This window comes from Spea bombifrons, chromosome 3 (genome assembly GCF_027358695.1).
Source record: "Spea bombifrons isolate aSpeBom1 chromosome 3, aSpeBom1.2.pri, whole genome shotgun sequence".
Classification (NCBI taxonomy): Eukaryota; Metazoa; Chordata; class Amphibia; order Anura; family Pelobatidae; genus Spea; species Spea bombifrons.
Window position 1 is genome coordinate 104,005,200 of NC_071089.1, and position 24,530 is coordinate 104,029,729.

The 24,530-nt window shown below is 39.2% G+C and overlaps 1 protein-coding gene across 1 annotated transcript; it reads left to right on the forward strand.

Moving 5' to 3' along the window:
- Positions 1-1,103: 1,103 nt before the first annotated feature.
- LOC128484537 (kyphoscoliosis peptidase-like) lies at positions 1,104-24,520 on the forward strand. Its single transcript, XM_053460955.1, has 11 exons — positions 1,104-1,237; positions 4,160-4,222; positions 8,674-8,742; positions 9,492-9,563; positions 13,472-13,528; positions 15,065-15,147; positions 16,808-16,916; positions 18,104-18,221; positions 18,632-18,820; positions 20,373-20,563; positions 22,491-24,520. The coding sequence occupies exons 1-11, from the start codon at positions 1,141-1,143 to the stop codon at positions 24,407-24,409; spliced, it is 2,967 nt and encodes a 988-aa protein (XP_053316930.1). The 5' UTR covers positions 1,104-1,140; the 3' UTR covers positions 24,410-24,520.
- Positions 24,521-24,530: the final 10 nt, after the last annotated feature.

A 24,530-nucleotide genomic window follows, 5' to 3' on the forward strand; every position in this document is an offset into this window, starting at 1 on the left:
GCCAGCAAATACAACAGTAAGTTTTAGGTCAAGTCAAGGTCAGGAGCCAAATTAATGGACCACAAGTGAAAATACAAAGGGATAAACTAGGTTACCTCTGAACCATAATGAGCAGTCCAAGCAGAGTCTCCAACATAAGCAAGGTCATAAACAAGCTAAGGTAATGGGCAAGTGTGAGTTGGACAGGAGCATACCGCAGGTACAGAGAAGGAACTTGTTTAGCGATCTAATTAGCAGCTATAATTTTGTAGCTTTAGGGGACTTAGTATATGCCATCCAGGATTTGCAAACAGTTTGTTATTTGACAGTGTATGCTATCCTTCATTACCACCCAATACTGCTGGGAGAACTAAACCTCAAGACCGTTTGCCTTAAGTCCACCGATGATGAGTGCAAGCCGCAGCTCCCAAAGTATCACAACATACAGTAGAGCGGAGTGGTTTAAGGACAAGAAGAGTGTAATGAAAAACACAAGGTTGAACCATCTAGCCTGCTAATGTAAAATCAAAAGGTGGCTGTACAAAGACTCACTAGCATTGTGTGAATTTGGGAATGTGGTAAATAGGGCACAATTTATAATTAATGAGCAGGGTCAGGTTTCCCAAAAGGCATTCGCCATGTATTTATATCAGTATTTCTCCTAAAAACCTGAATTAATGAGGTTTTCAATTACATTTTACCACATGGAGGCTTGAGTGGTGTTTGTGTCTTGGGGTCTCCATCGGTCTCCTTTCTCTTAATTTCTTTTATTTGTTTTCTCTCTCTTTTCTCTCTAACGCACAAAATGCAAAAAACATTTTTGTTCTAAATTATAAAACTACAACCCCTAGCAACCTCAGGTACATGGCATATAAATCCAGCATTATAAGTAAGAAAGGCTTTCTTAGATTTTTGGGTATGAGGAGACAAATGATCTAAATGCAGACCTGAAATCAATCAGACAAAGTGTATCTGAGTGTAGTAAGTGAATACCAAAGGTCACCACAGCACACCCCTTTCATGTTTTACGTGGCCTTATTTTGACAAAACGTCATATCTGTGTTATATGTATAAACTTTAACTCGCAAATTCTTGTAGTTAAGCAAACAATAAGTAACCAGGAAACTAAGAACATTTCTTTCATTTGGACTGGAATACACCATGGCATTACATGAACGGTTCAGTTTGTGGCAGAGAATATTGCTGGGGATCTTCTGCTTCCCGTTGCTTCCATTTTACCTGTGTGTGTACTGTCTGTGTGAGTATCGAGTCAATTACTCCTCATTCTTGTCTGCTTTGTAAACTGCTATAAACCAGGGAAATTGCGTAGAACCTGCAGGGTGTCCCGACATAGTCCAAAGAATTTTACTTTTTTGCCTAGATGCTACACCCTTTAACCCCTTAAGGACAATGGGTGGTCCCTAATCCCATTGAAATCAATGCATTTTGAGGGTCATTAAGGGGTTAATCAGAATGAGCAGCTGCTTAGGACCTCTTCAGATCTTATCATGAAACTAAGGATAGTAAAAGATGCCCTAGCAAGCGAAACATACGGTAGCTTCATCTCGTTTTTATTTATGGCTAATGCCATCTCTTAAACAAGTGTTTAGACTTCCCAAAATGATATGCTTGCGGCCCTAAGAATCTAACGCTTCTTTTGACCTGCAAAACATAGCATCATTCATGACCAGATTGCATCTTCAGGATACAATCCATGTTTAGCTGTACATTTGAAACTACTCTGTAATTCGACCCCCCCAACTTACTTTGAATATTTTAAACGTATTCAGTCCATCTTTCTTAAGAAATGTATATTAACTAAGAAACACGGCTTACCAAATCTTAAGATTAGAGAGACTGGTGGGAATTTTGAAGGAATCAGGTATTAGAGCCATCATAATATCCATACAGTCTGGGTGAGTTCCAGGTACAGAATTCTAGATCACGCCAAAACAATTTCTGATAATTATAATATTGTAATATCTATAACGAAAAAAACAACAAATACATGGGGGACTAAAAAGAAAATAGGAAACAGACTTTAATGTATTACATTTTTGATCCAAGGGCAGAACAATACACATTTAAATGTTATTCTTCTGCATTCTTGGCACAGAATTCTCCATGTTACTATATTTACTATTCTTATCTTTCACACCCTTCTCAATAAATTTCTCAGCACTGCCTATGCTTTTACAATAACAGTAACTAGCGACAGAGAAGTGCGTAGTGTGATTTACAATACCGGAGTTCATCAAAACAAGAGCATAAAATAATATCCATGGTTCTTAAATAGCCATTATATACAATAATATATATATATATATATATATATATATATATATATACATACACACACACAGTATCTCACAAAATTGAGTACACCCCTCACACTTTTGTAAATATTTTAATATCTTTTCATGTGACAACACTGAAGAAATTACGCTCTGCTACAATGTAAAGTAGTGAGTAGACAGCCTGTTTAACAGTGTAAGTTTGCTGTCCCCTCAAAATAACTCAACACACAGCCATTAATGTCTAAACCATGGCAACAAAAGTGAGTACACCCCTAAGTGGAAATGTACAAATTGAGCCCGATTAGCCATTTCCCCTGCCCGGTGTCATGTGACTCGTTAGTGTTACAAGGTCTCAGGTGTGAAGAGAGCAGGTGTGTTAAATTTGGTGTTATCACTCTCATACTCTCATACTGGTCACTGAAAGTTCAACATGGCAGCCCATGGCAAAGAACTCTCTGGGGATCTAAAAAATAGAATTGTTGCTCTACATAAAGATGGCCTGGGCTATAAGAAGCTTGCCAAGACCCTGAAACTGAGCTGCAGCACAGCGGGCAAGACCATCCAGCGGTTTCACAGAACAGGCCTCGCCATGGTCGACCAAAGAAGTTGAGTGCACACGGTCAGCATCATATCCAGAGGTTGTCTATGGGAGATAGACGTATGAGTGCTGCCAGCATCGCTGCAGAGGTTGAAGGGGTGGGGGGTCAGCCTGTCAGTGCTCAGACCATACGCCGCACACTGCATCAAATTGGTCTGCATGGCTGTCGGCCCAGAAGGAAGCCTCTTCTAAAGATGATGCACAAGAAACCCCACAAACAGTTTGCTGAAGACAAGCAGACTAAGGACATGGATCACTGGAATCATGTCCTGTGGCCCGATGAGACCAAGATAACCTTATTTGGTTCAGATGGTGTCAAGCGTGTGTGGCGGCAACCAGGTGAGGAGTACAAAGACAGTCAAGCATGGTGGTGGGAATGTCATGGTCTGGGCCTGCATGAGTGCTGCCGGCACTGGGGAGCTACAGTTCATTGAGGGAACCATGAATGCCAACATGTACTGTGACATACTGAAGCAGAGCATGATCCCCTCCCTTCGGAGACTGCCGCAGGGCAGTATTCCAACATGTTAACAAAACAAACCTCCAAGACGACCCCTGCCTTGCTAAAGAAGCTGAAGGTAAAGGTGATGGACTGGCCAAGCATGTCTCCAGACCTAAACCCTATTGAGCATCTGTGGGGCATCATCAAATGGAAGGTGGGGGAGCGCAAGGTCTCTAACATCCACCAGCTCCGTGATGTGGTCATGATGTGGTCATGAAGGAGTGGAAGAGGAATCCAGTGGCAACATGTGAAGCTCTGGTGAACTCCATGACCAAGAGGGTTAAGACAGTGCTAGAAAATAATGGTGGCCACACAAAATATTGATACTTTGCGCCTAATTTGGACATTTCCACTTAGGGGTGTACTCACTTTTGTTGTCAAGGTGTGTTGAGTTATTTTGAGGGGATAAATTTACACTGTTATACAGGCTGTACACTCATTACTTTACATTGTAGCAGAGTGTCATTTCTTCAGTGTTGTCACATGAAAAGATATAATAAAATATTTACAAAAATGTGAGAGGTGTACTGACTTGTGAGACACTGTGTGTGTATATATATATATATATCTCAAATCTTTTCACCTTCATTTTCATGACTTTAGCTTCACGTTCAGTTCAAAGGTACTATGTAAAATATATACTCATTTATTTGTGTAAATCATAAGGTTGCACTTATGTTTGTCTATCTTATCCATATTTATATAAGAAATCATTTTTCTGAGATCCTTTTTATATTTCATTCCACAAATACCTTCTTACCGATGTGTTGATGTCAACTCCAGGCCTCAAGCAAAATGACAAACAAATCGAGGCAGAGAATGTAGAATACTGTCAGCAAGAGAACCGTGAGTAATGAATTATGAATTAATGGACTGCATTAAGGTATTTTGCCAAAATAAATAACTCATTTTCACATAAAGGGCAACTCTCCCTTTTCTATCTTTACTGTAAATAGAATGCCCAGTTACATAAAATCCCAGTTCTAGGTCTCAGTAGCTTTCTTTTATATCCATAGACTGGTGCAGGAAACAAAATTGAATACCAAAATTAGATGCCATTAGCCTAGACATAAAGTAATACCTGTCTGTTTATGTCCCATGCCACCGATAACACAGTTAAAAAGATACAATAGTTGTAACTTGCTACAGATCTTTATCTAGTTTACTTAAAACATTGTTGTTTGTTCCCACTCACTAAGGTCCCAATCAGTCTCCAGAAAACAGTGTTGCACTTAGGTGGAGCCTTGGACGTGTGTAGGTAGGGATACTCGGGTCCAAAAGCCATAGATTATGAGCCAGGCCTTTTCGTCCAACATCAGTCTCTGACCTCACAAATGCTCTACTGGGTGAATGGGCAACAATTCCCACAGAAACACCCCAAAATCTTGTTGAAAGCCTTCCCAGAAGAGTGGAGGGTGCTACTGTATAGCAGCAAGGTGTGTGTGGAAGGGGCAACTCCTTATTAATGACCAATAATTTGGAATGGAATGTCCAGCAAGCTCATATAGGTGCAATGGCCACGTGTCCACGTATCTACAACACTTAATCGTTTTCGAAGAAATCTCTGATGCAATGACACCTTGCTGATTTTGTACATGAATAGAGCTAATAGAGATCACATACTTAGGACAAACCATACATAAGTCTGTCATTTTAGAAGTACTAATGTACTACTAGTTGTTTTTGATCATCACCAGATCATCTGAACATTATCTCCAAAAAAGTGCTGCTCATTAAATGGTCAACCATTCCATATACTCAGAAAGCTCTTTCTGCTATAGTTGTATTAAGTGCATTACTTTTCAATTAGAACAAATGATTGTCTTAAGAGTGTAAGAAAGCAATAGTTGGATGTACATAGGTCATTTCTTCCACAGGATTATAGTGTTTGGGAGTTACATGCTTTCACTTTTGGTGACTCACCAGGCACCTTTGCACCTCGGAACAATGCTGTTTGCTTTCCTTCCCAACACCCATCCACTGTCCAGCATGCCGAATGAAGTAAACATACCTTACCCTTTCCATTACACATTTGTGCAAAAACACGTCTTACTCTGGGTCTGTTCGCTAATTTCTGTCCAGATCAGAATTTAAGTTAAATAAGGAAAAAGGTTGTTAGTCTAATGTACTCCTAATCATATTATGCATAACCTCAAATTGAAAATTATTAAATTGCTTTCCCTTGTTTTTACTCCAAACGCCGGATAAATAAAAGAGATAAGAAACTCACATAGTATAATACTGTAATTTGAGGCTGTCTGGACTGTCCTTCTGAAAACAGAACACTTGGTAGGTATGCTGCCCAGCTAGAGACGTGTCTTCAGCATTCAGTGTTCCAACAAAAATCCCAACCCTACACAAAACATGTGACTTACTACCTTTTAGAATGTCACTTATGTATGCTGGGTAAACATGTCATGAATTAGCTACATCTGCTCCACAGTGGTTGATCATTTACACCCCAACGCCTTATTTCAGACAAGGATTTCTTCTGCAATTGGCAAACATAGACTTTCAACCAATTACAAACTGGATTAACATGTCGTTTATCTTATTTCGGTCCCTACAACAGTTTTAATAGCTGTATTAGTAGACCTGTGAAACAAATTGCCAGACTGTGATTGTATTTCGTGATCCTGATAAGTATAATTAACTTTTACGCGCCCCGTAAATTACAAATTAATCTATGGAAAAAAAATCTGACTTCAATAAAATAATTTATTGGAGACTTAATGATTTAATATCGCAGACCATATGTTCTTATTAACAGTAAATATCACAAGCCTTGCTGTTTATTAAAAATGTACTCGCCACTTTTTGAAGAAAATTATTTCTTAACATCTATAATTTTTCTCATGAATGTAAGCATTTTTCCAGACGCAAATTTTCCAATTATTTGGTGTTTATGTGTTCATTACATTTAACAGATAGGATGCAGAATAACAGAAACCCATATTCTGTACGCATTATCCATATCTTTTCTTTACACAGTTATGTTACAAGAAAGTGTAAATTGATACCACAATTCTCATTCCCAGAACCTATTTTCCTGTCTACAGCAGTCAGGACAACACAAATGGTAAAAAAGATGGTTTACTCTTCACCTTGGTTTAAATAATTCTCATTCTCAACCCACAATTCATTTCAGTCACATTCATGAGTCCTTCAAGGATCTAAGATTAGTACTTTTCTCAATTGTGATAAGCCCTAGGTTTATATTTCAGGTACAAATACAAGGTGGTTATAATAACCATACATAATGAGCTGGCCCTGAGACTCTTGGAATTTAACCCTTCAATAAGCCATTGTGAAAATTCTATGTAGTGGCTTGCCAAATGTACTAACCAAATGGTTCTATTACCGGTCCTCATGGAAACCTTGAGTTATCATTATTTAACGAGACACTTGAGTCACGTGCATTCAAGCAGAAATATCAACCATAACCTAAAGATATCAAAAACACAAGGTTTTTTACAACCAAAGTGTAGAATAGGAAGTTCCAGACTGATGATCACAAGAATCTCGCCCTTCACCTGAGACCACGAGAAACCCCGAGAATCAGGGTCAAACCCTGAGAGTTCCCAGGTATGGTTACTCCTTGAGGAAAGATGCTCAAAACGAAGGCTATAAGGATAGACTAGAAGAATTTAAAAAAAATCATGGCATCTCAGCGGGACAAATTAAGTGGAAGGAACCATTTTGAGAAACCGAGCAATTATTTTATTAATTAAATTATATTCACATTTAAATAATACATTCTACAGACCCAACAGGAAGCGTAATAGTATTCAGCACACACACCAGATGGGAATTTCTCCATAATTCTAAACATTAAGATTGATTCAGTGACCCATCTAGTTTCTAGGTGTGGAAATAACATCTACAAACTAGATGGAGTGGAAAAAATAACTAAATCCCGAAACTGATGTTTTACTGATGTTGTATTATTAATGTATCTCGATACCCCAGAAAAACATTCAGTCTTGGTAAATATCAGCATATATATATATATATATATATATATATATATATACAGAGCCGGCCTTAGGCGTTGTGGCGCCCTGTGCGGACTACTCCTCTGGCGCCCCCCCTCACTACCCCCCCTCTCTGCCCCTTTAAACTACCCCCCCTCAAACTACCCCTCCCCTCTACCCCTTCAAACTACCCCTCCTCTCTGCCCCTTCAAACTACCCCCCCCTGCCCCTTCAAACTACCCCCCCTCTGCCTCTTCAAACTACCCCCCCTCTGCCCCTTCAAACTACCCCCCCCTCTGCCCCTTCAAACTACCCCCCCCCCCCACTTACCTTGTTGTCGGAGTCCTGCGGTAAGAGCGGGAGGCATCCGTCTTCTCGCTCTGCTGGCATTTCATGTTGAGCGCCGGTATAGTCCGGCGCTCAACATGAGATGCTGGCACCGCGACGGAGTCACGGAGAGTAAGGGGCGCCGAGTGGTTGCCGAGAACTTTACGAGCAACCGCTCGGCGCCCCTGACCGGGACTTAGATTAAAGCATCGTTTTTTTTTTTTAAACTTTATTTAACATCAATGATGTTAAATAAAGTTTAAAAAAAAAACAAAAAAAAACACAGATGCTTTAATCTAAGTCCCGGTCAGGCGCCCCTGCAACCATGGCGCCCTGTGCGGTCGCACAGGTCGCACACCCCTAAGGCCGGCCCTGTATCTATATATATATATACAACTTGATCAAACAATAAACTCTTTCTCCCCCCCTGTGTAGTTAATTGTATGCTTGATGCTGCTCAGGTCCAGACTGGACATCATGTGTACTAGGCAAATGTTCGGTGACCATACCGTTATTGCCACTTGTGCGGCTGATCCTTTCCTTCCGCATGCGGCTACCTGTAGATACACATTCGCACACATCTCATTTATCGGTGCTGGCTTTAAAGCGCCAGGGCTGATTTTAATCCCCAGACAGCTCCTGGGCTGCTTATTACAAATGCCGGCTCAGTCTTGCAACAATAGGTTGCTGATAAGGTGCTCAGAAATTGCAAACTTACCCCAAAGAGAGTATGGAAACAACTATCACTAGAACATCTCTTTGTAGAACCAAAGTGCAATCCAAATCCAATTAACTGTATAGCAGTACAGACAAATGCTTGACGCGTTTCGCAATTCAGTGCTTTCTCATTACACCCTGACAATATGTAAACATGGGTTCTCTCTGGAACAGAGACCTTCATCACGGGGACTGCCAGAGAACGGCTACCTTGCTTTGGGTGAAGTGTGGGGCATTGTACCTTTTAACATGTTTCTTTGTTGCTTCCTTTTTTCTTAGGTCTCCATAATGATGAGGAGGAAAACAAAGAGGAGAACTGTGACTCTATGGGAAGGGACAGGTTGGAAAGTAAGAAACTGAGCCACTTGGACTGTTTTTAGTTTGCAATTTCTCATAGTAAGAAATCTCAAAGAAATCCAGCAGTTTGCAACCAGGCTCAATGTGCTAAAAGGATTTCACGTTTGGCCAAGATACCTTAGACTTAGAAATGAATAATAATAATAATAAAAATAATATTAAAAATAATAAGCTGGTCTAAACTTTTAAGCAATCAAAGGCACCCTAGGCCTGACTCAAGTGCAGCACTCCAGCTGCTCCTTACAACTCACCTTAGTGACTGAATCCACAAAGCTGAACGGTGGGATAACCCGTTATAGACTGGCGCACTGCATTTTAACGTCATGGTACTGCACTGGCTAGGCACAGTGCTCCATAGAGTATATGGGCTGGTTACAAGGGGGATCTCTGATTTCCCCAACCTGTCTATGGCAGCAGTGGTACGCCAGGAAACCCGACCACTCAGTGCGATGATCTGCCCCTGGTTCTGTGGCAGAGGGGTTTCTGCACATGAAATTACCGCCCTAGGTCAAACTGTGCCATTGTCTGTAACATCAAAAAGCCTTTAGTGGCTCGCCTCTTACTGTATGAGTACATTTTGTAAAATTATGGACTCAAATATGCACAATACTAAAACAATTTTCAATTTGTGTCAAGGTGAAATTTGGGTCTGTTTTTTTCAGTAAAATGTGACAAGCGTGATCACTGTTTAAATATCACATAACAAACATGTTCATTCTAATGCTCCTTTTTTGTTTCAGTTCACATTCAGAAGGATGATAATGTTGAGCATCACCAGTTAACAATGAAAAAAAGTGAACAGGCTCAAACCGGTAAGGAAGCTTTTTTATATTAGCACAAAACTTATAACCTTATATCATGTTTGGTAATTTGCAAAGGATTTATATTGAAAAGCAATATAATGTTTGGTGAGCAGGCTTACCCTTTAACAGTGACAAATCCCGAAACTGATATCAAGAAGGGGACTCACACTAATACATACACACCAGACACTCACACTAACACATCCAGACACTAACCCACACACCCAACACTAACACACAGACACACATAATAATACACCCAGACACTTACACTAGCCAACCCAACATTTACTCTAACACCACCCTAACACACACCCAGACACACATGATAACACATACTCATACACTGACATACCCATACATTTAGGAATTATCTCTTTATTCCGGAAGCATTCCAGTTTTCCCTGGGGAAATTGCCCCATTGCCTCTCCCCAGTTGTATCCAGTAGGATGAATTTTTGTAATGTGTCCCTTGTTTACACTAAATCAACCTATATAATGGCCTTTATAGATTAAAAACATTATATATGGATGTTCATTAGGATTTCTCCCAATGATGTTCTCTCCCCTGTTGGTTAGTTACTGATTATTGTTGATAAGTTCGGGCAGTCTTTAAATGGGAGAGACAAGATTATTTAATGCTAGTTCTGCAACCAAAGGCTTCAGCTTCCTTAAGGCAAAAAGTAATTTGCTTTTAAACCAAATATCTCCAAATATGCTTGGACTGATTTAAAATAAACAAACACAAGCAAAATTTATAGAATGTTTCTGTTAAAAACTGCATTAGTTTTACTAGCACTGAAAACTCAAGATACTATGTGTGAGTAAAAGGCTATGTTGCACTGGCATTGCTCAATTGTGTGACATGCGAAGGGTTAAATACTCAAAAAAGCTTGAGAAAATAGAACTGCATATTTTCAGGTGTCTCCAGCCAGTGTTGAAAGGCAACTAAATAAATAACCATTGGTTATCCAAAAAGAGGTTTTACTAAAACTGAGGCTTTTCTGTTAAACCTAAATTTGTTTTATGACTTTTACGTTGCTTTTATATTGCTAAGTATATGTCAGTGTGACTGTTATGCAGCTATGTCGATGACAAGTGCCCTGAAAAAGATCAAAGGCAAAAAAGTATTTCAGAACATATTATATAAAAATAAATTGTCGTTGAATTAGCCAAGACACAGAACACTATCATTCATTTTTACCTGGCATGTCATCAGCAACTTCGGTTGTGATTGACCACCTTTAAACAAAGAAAAAAGTTATGAAACAAACACATTTTTCTTCCCAAAGAACAAGATTGAGAGGGAATGCCAGGCTGGTGTTCTAAAGATCACTGACATATTACACTGCACTCCCACATCCAGATTTATGAGTTCCTGAAATGGATAATGAAAAAGGCTTGGTGTGCTTCACAAAGTGACTCATCACCAGATTGGGCTGTCAAAAGACATATAGGTTTCATTGAAAACCTTCATATTATTCCAGCTGTGAAATATACCAATAAAGTAGAAGCTGCTTATATATTTCTTAAACCGAGTAAAAAGAAGGCTTCGACAGGATTCAATGACTCGTCAACAATTTACTTAGTGCTTACCTCGTGTGCACATCTGGTACATGTACATTGTATGGCTTCACAACTAACTATATTCTTAACCCCTTTATGAGGATGGACGTAGTAGTACATGCCTGGTGTGAACTACTAAATTCCTGCCAAAGCACGAGACATCAGACCGCTCATCGACAGCCCGGCCTTCCCCCTACTAGCTGTGCCATAATATTTGGCCCTAAGCTCAGCAATTTAATATGAGAGCGATCAGGGATTTAAATGTCTAAACAGGCACTCACATGTCCTCTCATTTTAATGAAAATACAAGTTGTTTTACCCCTGCAACTTCAGCTGAAGTTACCCTTAACTTGACTGACCCTTTCACTTGAGAGAGTGAGATCCAACTGAATTGCAAGCCGTGTGTTTATCACCTCTATTAAAATCATTAAAGTTAAGACATGTCATTGAATTGAGTCCAATGTATGTTGGGAGACTGAAAATTCCTTGAGTTGTTTGCACATGGGCGGTACCCTTACAATTATTATACTGAGATCCTTAAACCTTTACCCTGATGTTCTAAACCAGGGTCAACGGTGATTATTCTAATGTAAAGAGGGGAATGTTATCTTATAATAGCTTTTTTTGTCACCTACATTTTATTGAGACAGACAAGAATCACACATTAATGCGTCTTACACTGTCACAGGGTGTCGCATTAACATACATTTGCATATGAGTTCAATAGCTAAATCAATGTCAAGCAAATTTGTCATCACATTTTAAAAAAAATGTTAAATAACTTCAATTAACCCGGAATGAAAAGCATAGAGAGGGAGACTATAGAGAAAACGTTAAGGATACAAGAGTGAAGACACCTGAGATTCAGATGTTGGTGAGGACCTGGACGTACCAAGGAACCCATGGGGCGCTGGAGAATATAGACCTTTTGGATACTGCTTGCATTTTTGATGGGGCACGATGCCTCACATCAGTCACAAACATGTTATCCATCTCTTTTCCCCAGTGTAACATTAAGTGACAATTTAGAGTCCAGTTCCACGTTGGTAAGCATTGTATAACATGTTGAAATAGCCATTGGGAGGTATGGAAGTTGAATTCCAAAGTATATAAATCTAGGGATGAGATTGATAAAAAGTGAAGCATTTGTTATATGGTATTGAAGTATTGAGAACTTCTGGTAGACAGTATAATATCACACACAGTATTAGGGAACATGACATATATCTTTAACCCCTTAATGACAAAGCCCGTACATGTACGGGCTCAAAATGCATTGTTTTCAATGGGTTTAAGGACTGCCCATTGTCCTTAAGGGGTTAAAAAGCGTGTCAGTATATGAAACAATGCAAAGTGGTGCCTATGACGCTGGAACATGGCAGACCCCAAAACACCTAGGTTATCTCTTGCGAGGTCATGGGGGTCACAACTGCATGATGTTACAGCACAGGTTTGTGGTTTAATATCAGTAAAAAGCACAGTAGAGAGCCATACATAATGTACTCCGTAACAGGAATTGTGGCATGCATATCCTGTAAATAATCAAACAGAGGTAATATCTATTGCTAAACATCGTGATAAGGAAAAAAAATCCCTTATACGTAATAATAGGTGTGGCAGATATGAGAGCGGATTGTGTTCTGATTATTAACCAGAAGCAAAGTAGATACCATTGTAGTATCCATGACATTAGGAAGAAAATGTAACCGAGGGTGATTCTCCCATAGTGGTGGACAACGGCACAACTAGTTTTCTGATAACAAACTCTTCAACCAAAGTGTTATGTTGTCTTGTGGTATCCATTGTCGTATTCCTTCTACAGCGAATAATGTCTGTCAATGTGAGCATTAATGGTACATGTACAATCCTCCATTTTGTGTTCAATGTGATCAGAATACCTGGGAGCTTGTTGGCTCCAGTTACCCAGGGGCCTACACTTACAAGACACGGCCAGGACTCCCCACTAATGTCAGTGAGGGCTCCCGCTGATGTCGGTAGGCGCTCTCACTGACATCGCGGTAAACACCCCCATTTAAATGGGGAAGTGGGTGAGGAGTGGGCTGTGTCAAGACCATGGAAACTAGAGAAGAGGTGCTTCTCCTGGAGTTCTCTGGGCCAAACCCTGGGAGATTACCCAGGTATAGGAAGTATGAAATCTAAAAATTAAATTTAGGCAACTTATGCATTGCTTGTTTATTTTGTTTCAAGGACATTTCTATAGTGTCCTGAAGTTGTCTTCAGGTTCGGCCATGCCCCCATAATAATAATTTATTAACTTAAGATCCACAGATATTATATATAACATAACGTTTTGCAATTAACTTTGTAAATTATTGGTAAATTTTCCCACAGGAGACCCCAAAATCCATGGGGAGGAAGACAAGAATGGCAAGATGGCTACAACTTTTAGTAAGGAACATATTTCTTTCACTACATAATTGGGAAATCGTTTTAAGATGGGATTGTAATATTTTTTTAGTCCTTAAACAATGACTTCTCATTAGATATACCTAGGTTGGCAACTGCAGTTGTAAAACTAAGACATCTTTGTAAGGGATTGATCATTTGATATAGACTGTAAATGCAGACATAGACGGGGAAAATAGCCTCTGTGAGTCAGGGAAAAGTCCAATCAAGTATTATAGCGGCTTAAACCATATTTGCATTGCCTCAAAACATACAGTAATGTGGATTACTCTGTCTATACAGACAATGGTCACGGCACCCACCGCTGAAACACAGAAATGATCCAGTCATAGTGAAATATTGCCCCAAATCCCCACTCATTTTACTTCAAATGCTCTTTGTGCTTTAATAAATAAGGCATTTTGGTTATCTTTACTGGCCACAAATCTGAACTATGATTTACAACAATTCTCTGGCAGATATTTTGGAGCAATCCAGGGAATCTCTCAAGAATTACTCCTGTTGCATATTAATAGCTATGGCCTCAATAGTGTCATCTAAAATGTAGATTTTCCTATAGCCATAATTACAGTATCTACACCTGCAGTACTGGTTAAATGAGTAATAAATAATAACAGACCAAGGTCAGGCAAGCTACAACAGTAAGAGGTTAAAATCAATCTATATCTGGGCCTTCAGACTTAAAGTCCGGCTGTAGACAGAACCAAAGTCATTAATCTGGTAGAGGAGAAGTAATAGTTAAGAAATAGCCTCACCCCAGCTACAATTAATTAGTAAACACAAGGAGCAGATGGGGTTGTGTGATTTTGTCCAGGACTACAAATTGTGGTAACAGCCACACCTAAAATACCTACAAAATCTATATTCCTTCCCACCCAAAAAGGCTTCTTCTTCTACTGGGTGCAGCAAAACTTCAGGCCGTGCTCCAGAAGGGAATGAGCTACTTAAAATCTGATGGACAGTGATAAGTAGACAGAACAACTTTGGGGAGTCGTTGGTATTAACTGCCACCCCAGGGGGTTTGAAAAATGTCCTGAACCTAAGACAAGACCAACCAAAGTTTGAGTTTTAAAGGAAAATGGCAGACTAGATGGGCTGAATGGTTCTTATCTGCTGTCAACTTCTATGTTCTGATTGTAAGCACACCAGGGCTGGCTGTGGAGCTCCCCACTCTCTTGCTCCTTAGAGGAGGCAGAAAGGCAACATGGCTGTGAAAAAGTGGAAGGCTATTAAATCATAGGGGTTAAACACTGAAGGGGTGAGAATCAGGCTGGGGATAGGCAGGAATAGGCAGAACCTGGTTGGGAGAGGGGTGAACCTGGGTATGGAATGACCACATTGCTATCAAATTCCCTGCTCTTCAATACTTTGGTCAGCTGCCCCGTTCAGTACTCAGTACCTGATTTAAAGCAGTACCACTTAATACAGACATGGAGAAAAATATCAATAATTTTGATATTGGTTAAAAATGTGTCAGTATGCACAGGGGGTCACAATTTTGTTTCTCTTTTAATACAGAATATCCCTGGGACAGAAAAAACCTAAAGTCTCTGCAGCTGGACTTGAAGGCCTTTGCAAAGTTGGACGCTTACTCTTCAAAGGTACAAGTTGACATTTCCCAAAATAAGACCTATTGTAATGATACTCTTCATTGTAATTTATATGGGAATTAGATTAGAATAGAAGTAGAATAGGCTTAGTCTTCTTAGCTATCGAGCATATACAGTATTGTTACATTGAACAAATATTTTGGTTACAAAATTAACAAGCCTATGTAATATAAATTCAAACAATGTGTTGCTTTATGCCATCCCAGCAAAAGTCCAAAGCTTTTTTAATATGCATTAATAAATAATCACTTGTATGAGGTTATTCGGAATGGATTTCGGTTTGAATCCAGAGAAAAATTAAGTTTCAGATTATGTTGCACATAAGTAACAGTCATCTATGGTTATAAATGTATTTTTCTTTAAACTTAATGTTATTAATGATGATCCATCAGTGAATGCGTCCATCTAGTTATCAGTCTCCTGGCCTATTAAGCATGTGATGCTTTTGATTTGTATTTGAATTTCTCCTGGGATAACACACACAGGGGATTGAGGTTCATTCCTCATTCCAGAATAATCAATGATATACTTTATAAATCCATGCAAGATCATACAATTTAATAAACTGGTTTTGCAAATATATGTCTAATTACAAATGGGTTAGGATGAGAAAAAAATAATTACTAAGTAGTTGATGAGTCTTAAGAAAAGACCAATGAACTCATATATCGATTATATATTTTTTTAAAAATTAACATAAACAAGATGCAATCTACAAATTGACCATTAGATGGCGGTAAATACAAAATGATAATATACACTTGTACAGCATATTATCATAAGAGAACGGGAATTCCGGCTGGGTTCTCAATGCTTTGCAATGAGCATTGTAACTCCCTAGGCCCCCCAGTACCCCTTACTCACTTTCTACAGACCAAGTACTTGTTTGTTGTAAACTTGTTGTAGAGAAGCACTATATAGTTGATGTACACTTTACATTGTGCAGAATGTGACAGGGAAGTCATCGGATGGAGTTGTGTTGTCCTGGTCCCAGCCACACTGACCACGCACAAAGTTTTTAAAGAAAAATAAAAATAAACTGGCGCAGCTGTTGAAGTGTTGGTATGTCAGAACATTGGCCCCAGTTGCGACTCTCATAATAGAATACAGTCAATATATTGTCAAATATAGTTGAAGGGGACACAAAAGAAATAGACTTTAAAGCAGAGGTCTATTATAGGCCTTTGTGGAACAGAGGGGGCCCTACCTCCTAAAGAACCAACCAGGTTTCTCCATGCACGACTGGCACTAATTATTAAATGGCCATAAATATTATAATATTGTTTCTGCATTTTTGTCACCATTGTACACTGTACTATTGTACATTAGTATATTTAATTATCAAATATTTTTTTGTGTGTGTACAATTCCAATTTTGGGGAGAATGGCGGATTGCTGGTCACTCATTATTAATCTATATATAAAGTCTTCTGTTTTTGATAAGAATAAGGAGATGAGTAGAGGGAAGATATGACTGTTTGACGTATCAAAGCTATCAATACTGTGATAATACGGAACACTTCCAGCAATGTTTTGCCTCTGGTATTACTACATAAAGCTCACTAGGAGTCTTAACCTACATATCAATTTCCATGGTCTGTCTGGAATATTTTTATTTGGTGACAGATCTTTTCCTTCACTTCTATATCAGGTGTACATCAATGGAACACTTGAATGTTTCGTAAAAGATCTCCTTCGTAATGCATCTACAGATCTGCAGAAAACACGTTCTATATGGACATGGATATGTCATCATATAGGTATCTGTATAAACGCTCCTTTTCGTTTAGAATCTTGATCAGCCAAAACATCATTTGTTTCAATTAAAAAAGTAGATGTACGGTTTTATGTCTATAGCAAACCAAGTCCTCTTCTGGACTTGCCTTGGATTTAAGTGTCAGGACAGCAAAAATCAGGGTCTGAGGCTTGGTGCTATGAATAAAAGATGGCTCGCTGGCAGAGATCAAGCCAGGAAACATGAATCACGCTAATGGTTATTAGAAGACATCACTGCATATATATCCAAAGTTTTATGAAAACACATCTGAAAGTCAGACCCGAAATATCTGTAAGAACAGCTTTGACAAAGTGTGAAACCTTGCCCAAGGCAAAGACAGTGAAAACACAGTGGAAAAAAACAGGTCAAGGTGGCAAGGCCACCATTCATTTGTAAAATCCCTCATGGTTTGTACGTCTTATAGCGAATATTAATAAAGAACTCTATGAATCCACATAGGCATGCGCGAGCGGCTCTCATGACGTCCAGACACGCGCCCGTCTAGATCCCTCGATCTAGGTCGGTGTAGCGGGATGCTCAATTATCAAAAACTCAGCCATCTTTAAGGAAAAGATGTTGGCTGGAAGACTGTCATCTACCAAAGCCCTCAGTTGTATATATAGACATGTGGGGTGTCCTTCTAATCCAGTACAGGAGTTTGTGTCAAATAATCGTCGAAGTGCCTCCTCTGCTTCGTGTCCAACACTACAACCAGAACCTCCTTATCTGAGTTCTTAACTACAACATTTGTATTGTTTTCAAGGCAAAATAATGCAGTAGGTTCAGCCTTACTCAGATTATGCTGAGCAATTAACTCACTGTGGGATAGACACTGTAGTGGACACTAAATCTAAATTAAGTTAAAGGTTCAGGGGCAACAGGAATGGAAAAAATAGTTATATTTGTATCAGTTTAAATGTATTGATAACTAAGTTTTCAGTACATATATCAACGCTATCAGCTTCAATAAATGCATTGAAATTAGGTATGCTGATACCAACCGTGTTCCCATCTACTTGGAGAATGGTCTTCGTAGTGTCCAAGTTCTATTTCAGTTGTTGGTGGTAGAGAACAAATCTGAATGCAATATATTTGAAGAATGAGTCTGATTGCAATATCTTTGAATCTTATTTCTTAGCATATCATGGTATTTTGCTTCACCTCTTCTAGAATATGATACGGGAGTTTTAAAAACAAAGACCCAGCTACCTTGTGATCCAGAGAATGTATTTTACACCAGGAAGGCCATCAGTACTGGATACTCTTCACTCTTCCAGCGCATGTGCAGGTATATGATAAAAGAAAGTCACACATGTGCAAATACCTCTTAGTGGTGAAGCTGAACATACACTACCGTTCAAAAGTTTGGGGTCACTTAAAAGAACAGCAAATTCTGTCCGTTAAAATAAAATGCAATGGGTCAGGAATCCAGCACAGATGTTGTTAATGTTGTAAATGATTATTATAGCTGGGAACTGCTGATCTTTAATGGAATATCTTCATAGGCGTGCAGAGGCCCTTTATCACTCCCATCACTCCCAGCACATTGTGTTCACTGATCCAAGTTTAAGTTTAAAAGGCCAATTGATTGTTAGAAAATGTTTTTGCAATTATGTAGCGAAGCAAAACATATCAGCAGTCCCAGATGTAAATGCATGCTATTAGTAAACTAGTAGCTGACTTTTGTAAATCTTGCAGCATTGCTGGAGTGCAGTGTAAATCAGTCAATGGTTACTCCAAAGGCACTGGATACAAGATCGGGCAGAAGATTTCTGAGGGGCCTGACCACTCCTGGAACATGGTGTACTTGGAAGGCGGTTGGCACCTGCTTGACAGTACGTGGGGAGCCGGTTATGTTGAAGACACCGTAGGCAAGTTTACATTTCAGTAAGTAAGAAAATATTTACATAATCATAAAAAACAGAGGGTCACAATAAATATACCAAAATACACATATATTTTAATAAATAATCATCAAACAAATTCAATAAATAAGAGTGCACCCTTCATAAACACAATGAATATATAAAAATAGTGAAAAGCAGCATTGGAGTGAAAACAGATGAATGATCTGGTAGGCAGATCCTCAATCACACGATAATACAAATCAGCCTTAGAGGGCAAGAAAACAATGTAGCTCTTCAGATTAACCACAATCCTTGGACAAAGTAGAAAGTGCTGGAGCCTACAAACAAGCTGCAATGACCCAGGCTCAATAGTAAAGAAAAGTAACTCTGATCACACTTTACCGGCTCCGCTCAGAACAAGGTCCCGCAGGAAAGTCAGAACTCTTCCTGCAGCCCATGCGTGGTGATATTGCATATTCTCATGCTTTTTGTCTTATTGAGCCTTAATCAAAGGAATGCTGGTGTCTGAATCAAGTCTATACTCCTCACAGATCCAATCAGAGGAATCAATTTACCAACAAGCTCATTCAATTGGTTAAAATCAATTAAACTCTGCACCTAATAGAACACAACACATAATTATTCAAACAATAAGCAGTAATAGATCAATATAACGGTATATATATTTCTATATCTAATGCATCAATAACACATAGAATATATGAGAAAAGTATACCGCATTGTCCTGATTGTAGGCTGCACTTTTCCCCCGAATTTCAAACTTTAAATTAGCATCGCGGTTTATAATCTGGGTTTAGATATTTCGGATGTCTCCCTACCATTTCTCCATCTCCTTTTCCGCAGCTCCCTTTCTTCTCTTGCCTATTCGTGTTCATCTTTGTTCTGTCTTCCTCTCTGGTATCAGATCCGTTGTCCAGGCCTCCAGGAGCGCTTACGGAAAAGCGTGGCGCTTCTGTGCACACCCTCTCCCCCTGATTGGAGGAACAGGGCACAGCTTGTCCCTGTGGTGCGTGCTGTGGCTCCACCCTTTTCCAGAAGTACTCCAAGAGGCCAGAATATTGCAGACGGATTAGTGGAGAAAGAGAATCCGTCTGCCATACATTGGTTTTCAAAATATGGATCTTTTGTCATGGCCAACGCAAGGATACAGGGAGACACTAGAGGCACAGTACAGAAGAATAAACCAAAAATGTAACCAGATGGTACAGATATAGGGGCAGGCAGCACCGGTTCAAAGGTAAACAGACAAGGAATTAACACCAGAACAGCGGCTTAAATAGCAATCTCAATTGGGTCATCAGCAGTCATGGCTGTAGGTGGAGTAGAGTCAGCACGCAAGTAACTGCAGCATTGTGCAATGGAACTTGCATGAGAAAGCTACAAAAATTACAATTAACAGACTTGGAAAATGAACACTAATCTTTTCTAGGCAGGAGAAACTAGTAGTCCGTCCAGTGTCAAGCATATGGCAAATCACCTTTCTGTCAATCTTCTGGATTAGAAATTTCCTTCCATTATAATGATAATTATCTCCCCATTCTGATACGTATGAGTTTCCTTAACTCTTGCAGGTACAACGAGTTTTATTTCCTGACACATCCAGCTCTCTTCATTGAAGACCATTTCCCAGATGAGGCTGATTGTCAATTACTGGACAACCATCTTAGTCTAAAACACTTTGAACAAAGTGTTCACCGTAGAAGCCATTTTTATACTTTGGGATTATTATCTTCTCAGCCCGAAACAGCAGTTGTTGAAACAGGTAACTGGACTTAACGTAAATTGTCTGAAGTTTGGTGTGCATGTGTAACATGGCAGATATCGTGAGTGGAATTTATCAACTTATCAAAACTGACAGTTTTGTATTTGAATGGCCTCTGTAATATATGACACATGTCACATATCATGGATCTGGAATGATGCATTACCGTAGATTTTCCAGAAACTCATTCTGATTTCCTGTCAAGTTCTAACTGATTGATTTAACAAAGTATGTAAAACATGGCCTGTCTGAGATCAGTTTAGGCTTTTGATGGACATACATTTTTTTTCATATTGGTGTCACCACACTGATCTGATGCATGCAAAAATAAACTTTAAAAACTAAGTTTTTAAAGACGTATGTCCCGGCAAGGCAGAATTCACTTAAAGAGACTCTTTACTGTCCAAATAAAGAAGAATCCTTCCAAGACAAAATAAAAGCACTTTTCTGATTTAAAAGCTACAGCAGTCCAGCTTCCCTCCTCCTCCATTGTCTGATGATTCTTGCCCCCGATTGGCTGCTTGGAGCAGCCAATCAGTGTCAGAAAAGTGGTTCCATTGTAATAAACAGACCCTCGCCTGGAAAATCCATCTAACCAGCACTGGAGCTGACTGTCGGAAAGCATTTCATGTGCAGGAATGAACGCTTCTCCTGCACGGCATGAAACTGGGAGTGGGGAAAGGGGCAAATACATATTGGAGGATTCTGCGGTGATCGCTCCTACCACAGGCACTAATAGGGATAATCAGTAAAAGCTATTCACACTATTCTTACATGGACACGTGTAAGTAATCTGCCCCAAAGATCATAGAAAACATTTACCCTTTCATAGTGTATTATTAAAAAAAAATTCTTTAAACTATATACACTGCAATACTTTAAAGCATCCAATGTGATGTTTTTCATCTTGTTATGATGACCAGCAGTGGACCCCCGCAATAGCTCAGTGAGTTCATTCTCCTGCAGGCGGTGTGGCTTTCACACCGGACCCCCTCTACATTTTAACATTTAGTCTCTCAAACAATCTGGTGCTGGGATATAAGTGAATAATTGTAAAGGAAGCTGGGATACTGTTCTTGTGTAGGTTAAACCTATAGTGGATGCTGAGCCTTTTCCTAATTCAAATCCATAGCTAAAGCTTTTCTGTGCTCTAATTTACAAACTCTTTACCAAGCCCATTATACACAACGTCTCTTACAACAACAAAGTACATTCATTGGGATATATATATATCTAGATAGATAGATAGATAGGTGTGTGTATTCCTTGATCTGATTTTAAAAAAAAAATTGCAAACAAAGGCGTTTTTGTGACTTTAGTGTAAAAACAACTGATTAGACTGCTAATTATGCCTTAGGCCACCTGCCAACTTGTTTTAATTCTTTTTTACTTGATTTCAAAGATCTTCTGAGACATGTTTACCAAATTATGTTGAATATAAATGTGATATAAATATTTGTGCACTGTTGAACCAAAACACAGCAACAAAAATCTGTCGGCACTATATTTTTTTAATTGTCACAGACAATGCCAGCCAAACAACCGCTAGGAATACACTGTAGTAGTGTCACTCTTTAGCTTGAAAGTGATATAGTAATGTCTTGGACATGACAGCATGGGACAGTCCATTAACCCTTTTTGTCATCTGTCAGTCTAAGGTTTGAATTATATTATGGTATCGGAGATTGCTATAGAAATTCTTCCTGGTGCTGTTTTGCAGTATATTGAGGCTTTATTATACAGGATTGCTTTTAAACAAATTCTGGCTAAAGAGCTACAACATGTTTATTCCAACATAGCTTGGTATTATCCAACCCTAATGTAGAGTATGGTCTCACGTTCTATTATGTAGTGTGTACAGAATTATTCTTCAGCTCTCAGATAAATATTTTATTGTTAATAACTCCAGTCCTGTTTTTCTTCTTAGTGAAAGGAAAGGTCTCTATTACCATTGAGAGCAGCCACCACATGATATTCCTCTTCCATTTAACGGAGACAGAAGAATCAGGCTTTATGCATTGTGTGGATCACAAGACAATGTTTGAATTATACCCACAAAAGACTGGGCAACATGTCCTGCAAGTATTTTCCAGGGTGCCAAATTCAACAGAGGCTTATCATATGGTTCTGGATTACAGAATAGATTGCAAATCTGTCAGTGCCACATTGAAAATCCCGAGGGGTCTCATTAACCCTGTTGGTCCAAGCTGGATGTCAGAGAAAGCTGGACTCCTGAAGCCTTCACAACCCAACCCGATGATTCATACAGAAAATGGATACTGTTCTCTCAGCTTTAAACTAGACAGGATTATAAAGTTTACAGTCAGTTTGAAATCTGATGACATGAAAACTGTTCATAATCATGTTATACAAAGCATTCAGAAAAGTAAAGTTGAGTTTGAAGTTTACCTACCACAGGCAGGAGTCTATGTACTTCAAATATTTGGTGAATCTATTGGCTATATCTGTAACTACCTCTTAATTTGTTCGAACCCCAATTTGAAAAGGTCACCTTTCCCTGCTCTTCTTCAGAACCCAGTTGGCCCAAACACGGATACTGAGAAGTCTGGTCTCCTTCAGCCATCACACCCAGATCCAATCATCCACACTGAGGATGGGTGCTGCACAGTGAGCTTTTCTTTAGACAGAGTGCAGAAACTCACTGCTTTCCTGAAATCTGATGAATTACATGCTGTATTGGATCATATTATCCAGAAAATACAAAAGGATAAAATTGAGTTTAACATTCGCCTCCCACAAGCTGGTTCTTACGTGCTACAAATATTCAGTGATTCTGTTGGCTACATTTGCAATTACCTCTTGACTTGTTCCGATCACAATGTAAAGTGGCCACCGTTCCCTCATTTTCTTCATAATCCAGTTGGTCCCAGCCTAGAAACTGAGAACATGGGGCTACTCCAACCCTCTCATCCAGATCCTGTGATCAATATGGAAGACGGGTGCTGTATTGTCAGTTTTGTACTTGACAGGATGCTTATGCTTACAGTTAGTCTAAAATCTGATGAAATGCTAACCATTCCTAATCACGTGTTACAATGTATGCAAAAAAACAAGGTTGAGTTTAAAGTCCGTCTTCCAAGGGCTGGTTCTTATGTGCTCCAGATTTTCGATGGTTGCAGCTGTTGTATCTGCAACTATCTGTTGACATGCTCAAACACTAATGTTAATTGGCCTCCTTACCCATCAGGACTACACAACCCAGTTGGTCCTAACCCAGGCACAGAGAAGGCTGGACTGCTTCAACCTTCACATCCAGATCCAATCATTAACACGCAAGATGGAAGCTGTGTCATCAGCTTTGCAGTGAAGAGGGATATACATTTCTTTTGCACCTTAATCTCTGATGATGCACAAATGAAATCAGAGGTGAAATATAGACATGTCTTTCAAACACAAAAAGAGGATAAAATGGAGTTTAACGTTAGGCTTGCGCAATCAGGAACCTATGTCCTGCGTATAAGCTTCAAGACTAAAATCAGTAAGGTATATTCATCTCAGTGTAACTATCTTATTATTTGTTCTAATCCAGATGTTCATTGGCCAGTGTTCCCACTTGTCTTTGAGGACTGGGCTGAGCATTATGAACTGGTGGAGCCTTTAGAAGGGGTTTTACCTAAGAACAGCAATGTTTTATTCAAGCTCAAGGTTCCTGGAGTGGCTGCACTGTTTGTGAAAGGCAAAGAATCATTTCCTTTGACCATCAATGACCAAGGCTACTGGGAAGGAACATGTAGTACCGAGGATAACAAGGAGCTTTATGTCACTGCTAGACATAAAGAACAGCCAAACACATGGGCATATCTCCTGCATTATCAGGTTCAGTGAAGATAAAGTAGAGGGACCTGTAAGCCTGACAGAATAAAACTCTGTACAATGTGGACACTTATGGACTAACAATTTTACATTTAAAAATGTAAAATGCATTATTTTGAGAAATGTGGCTTGT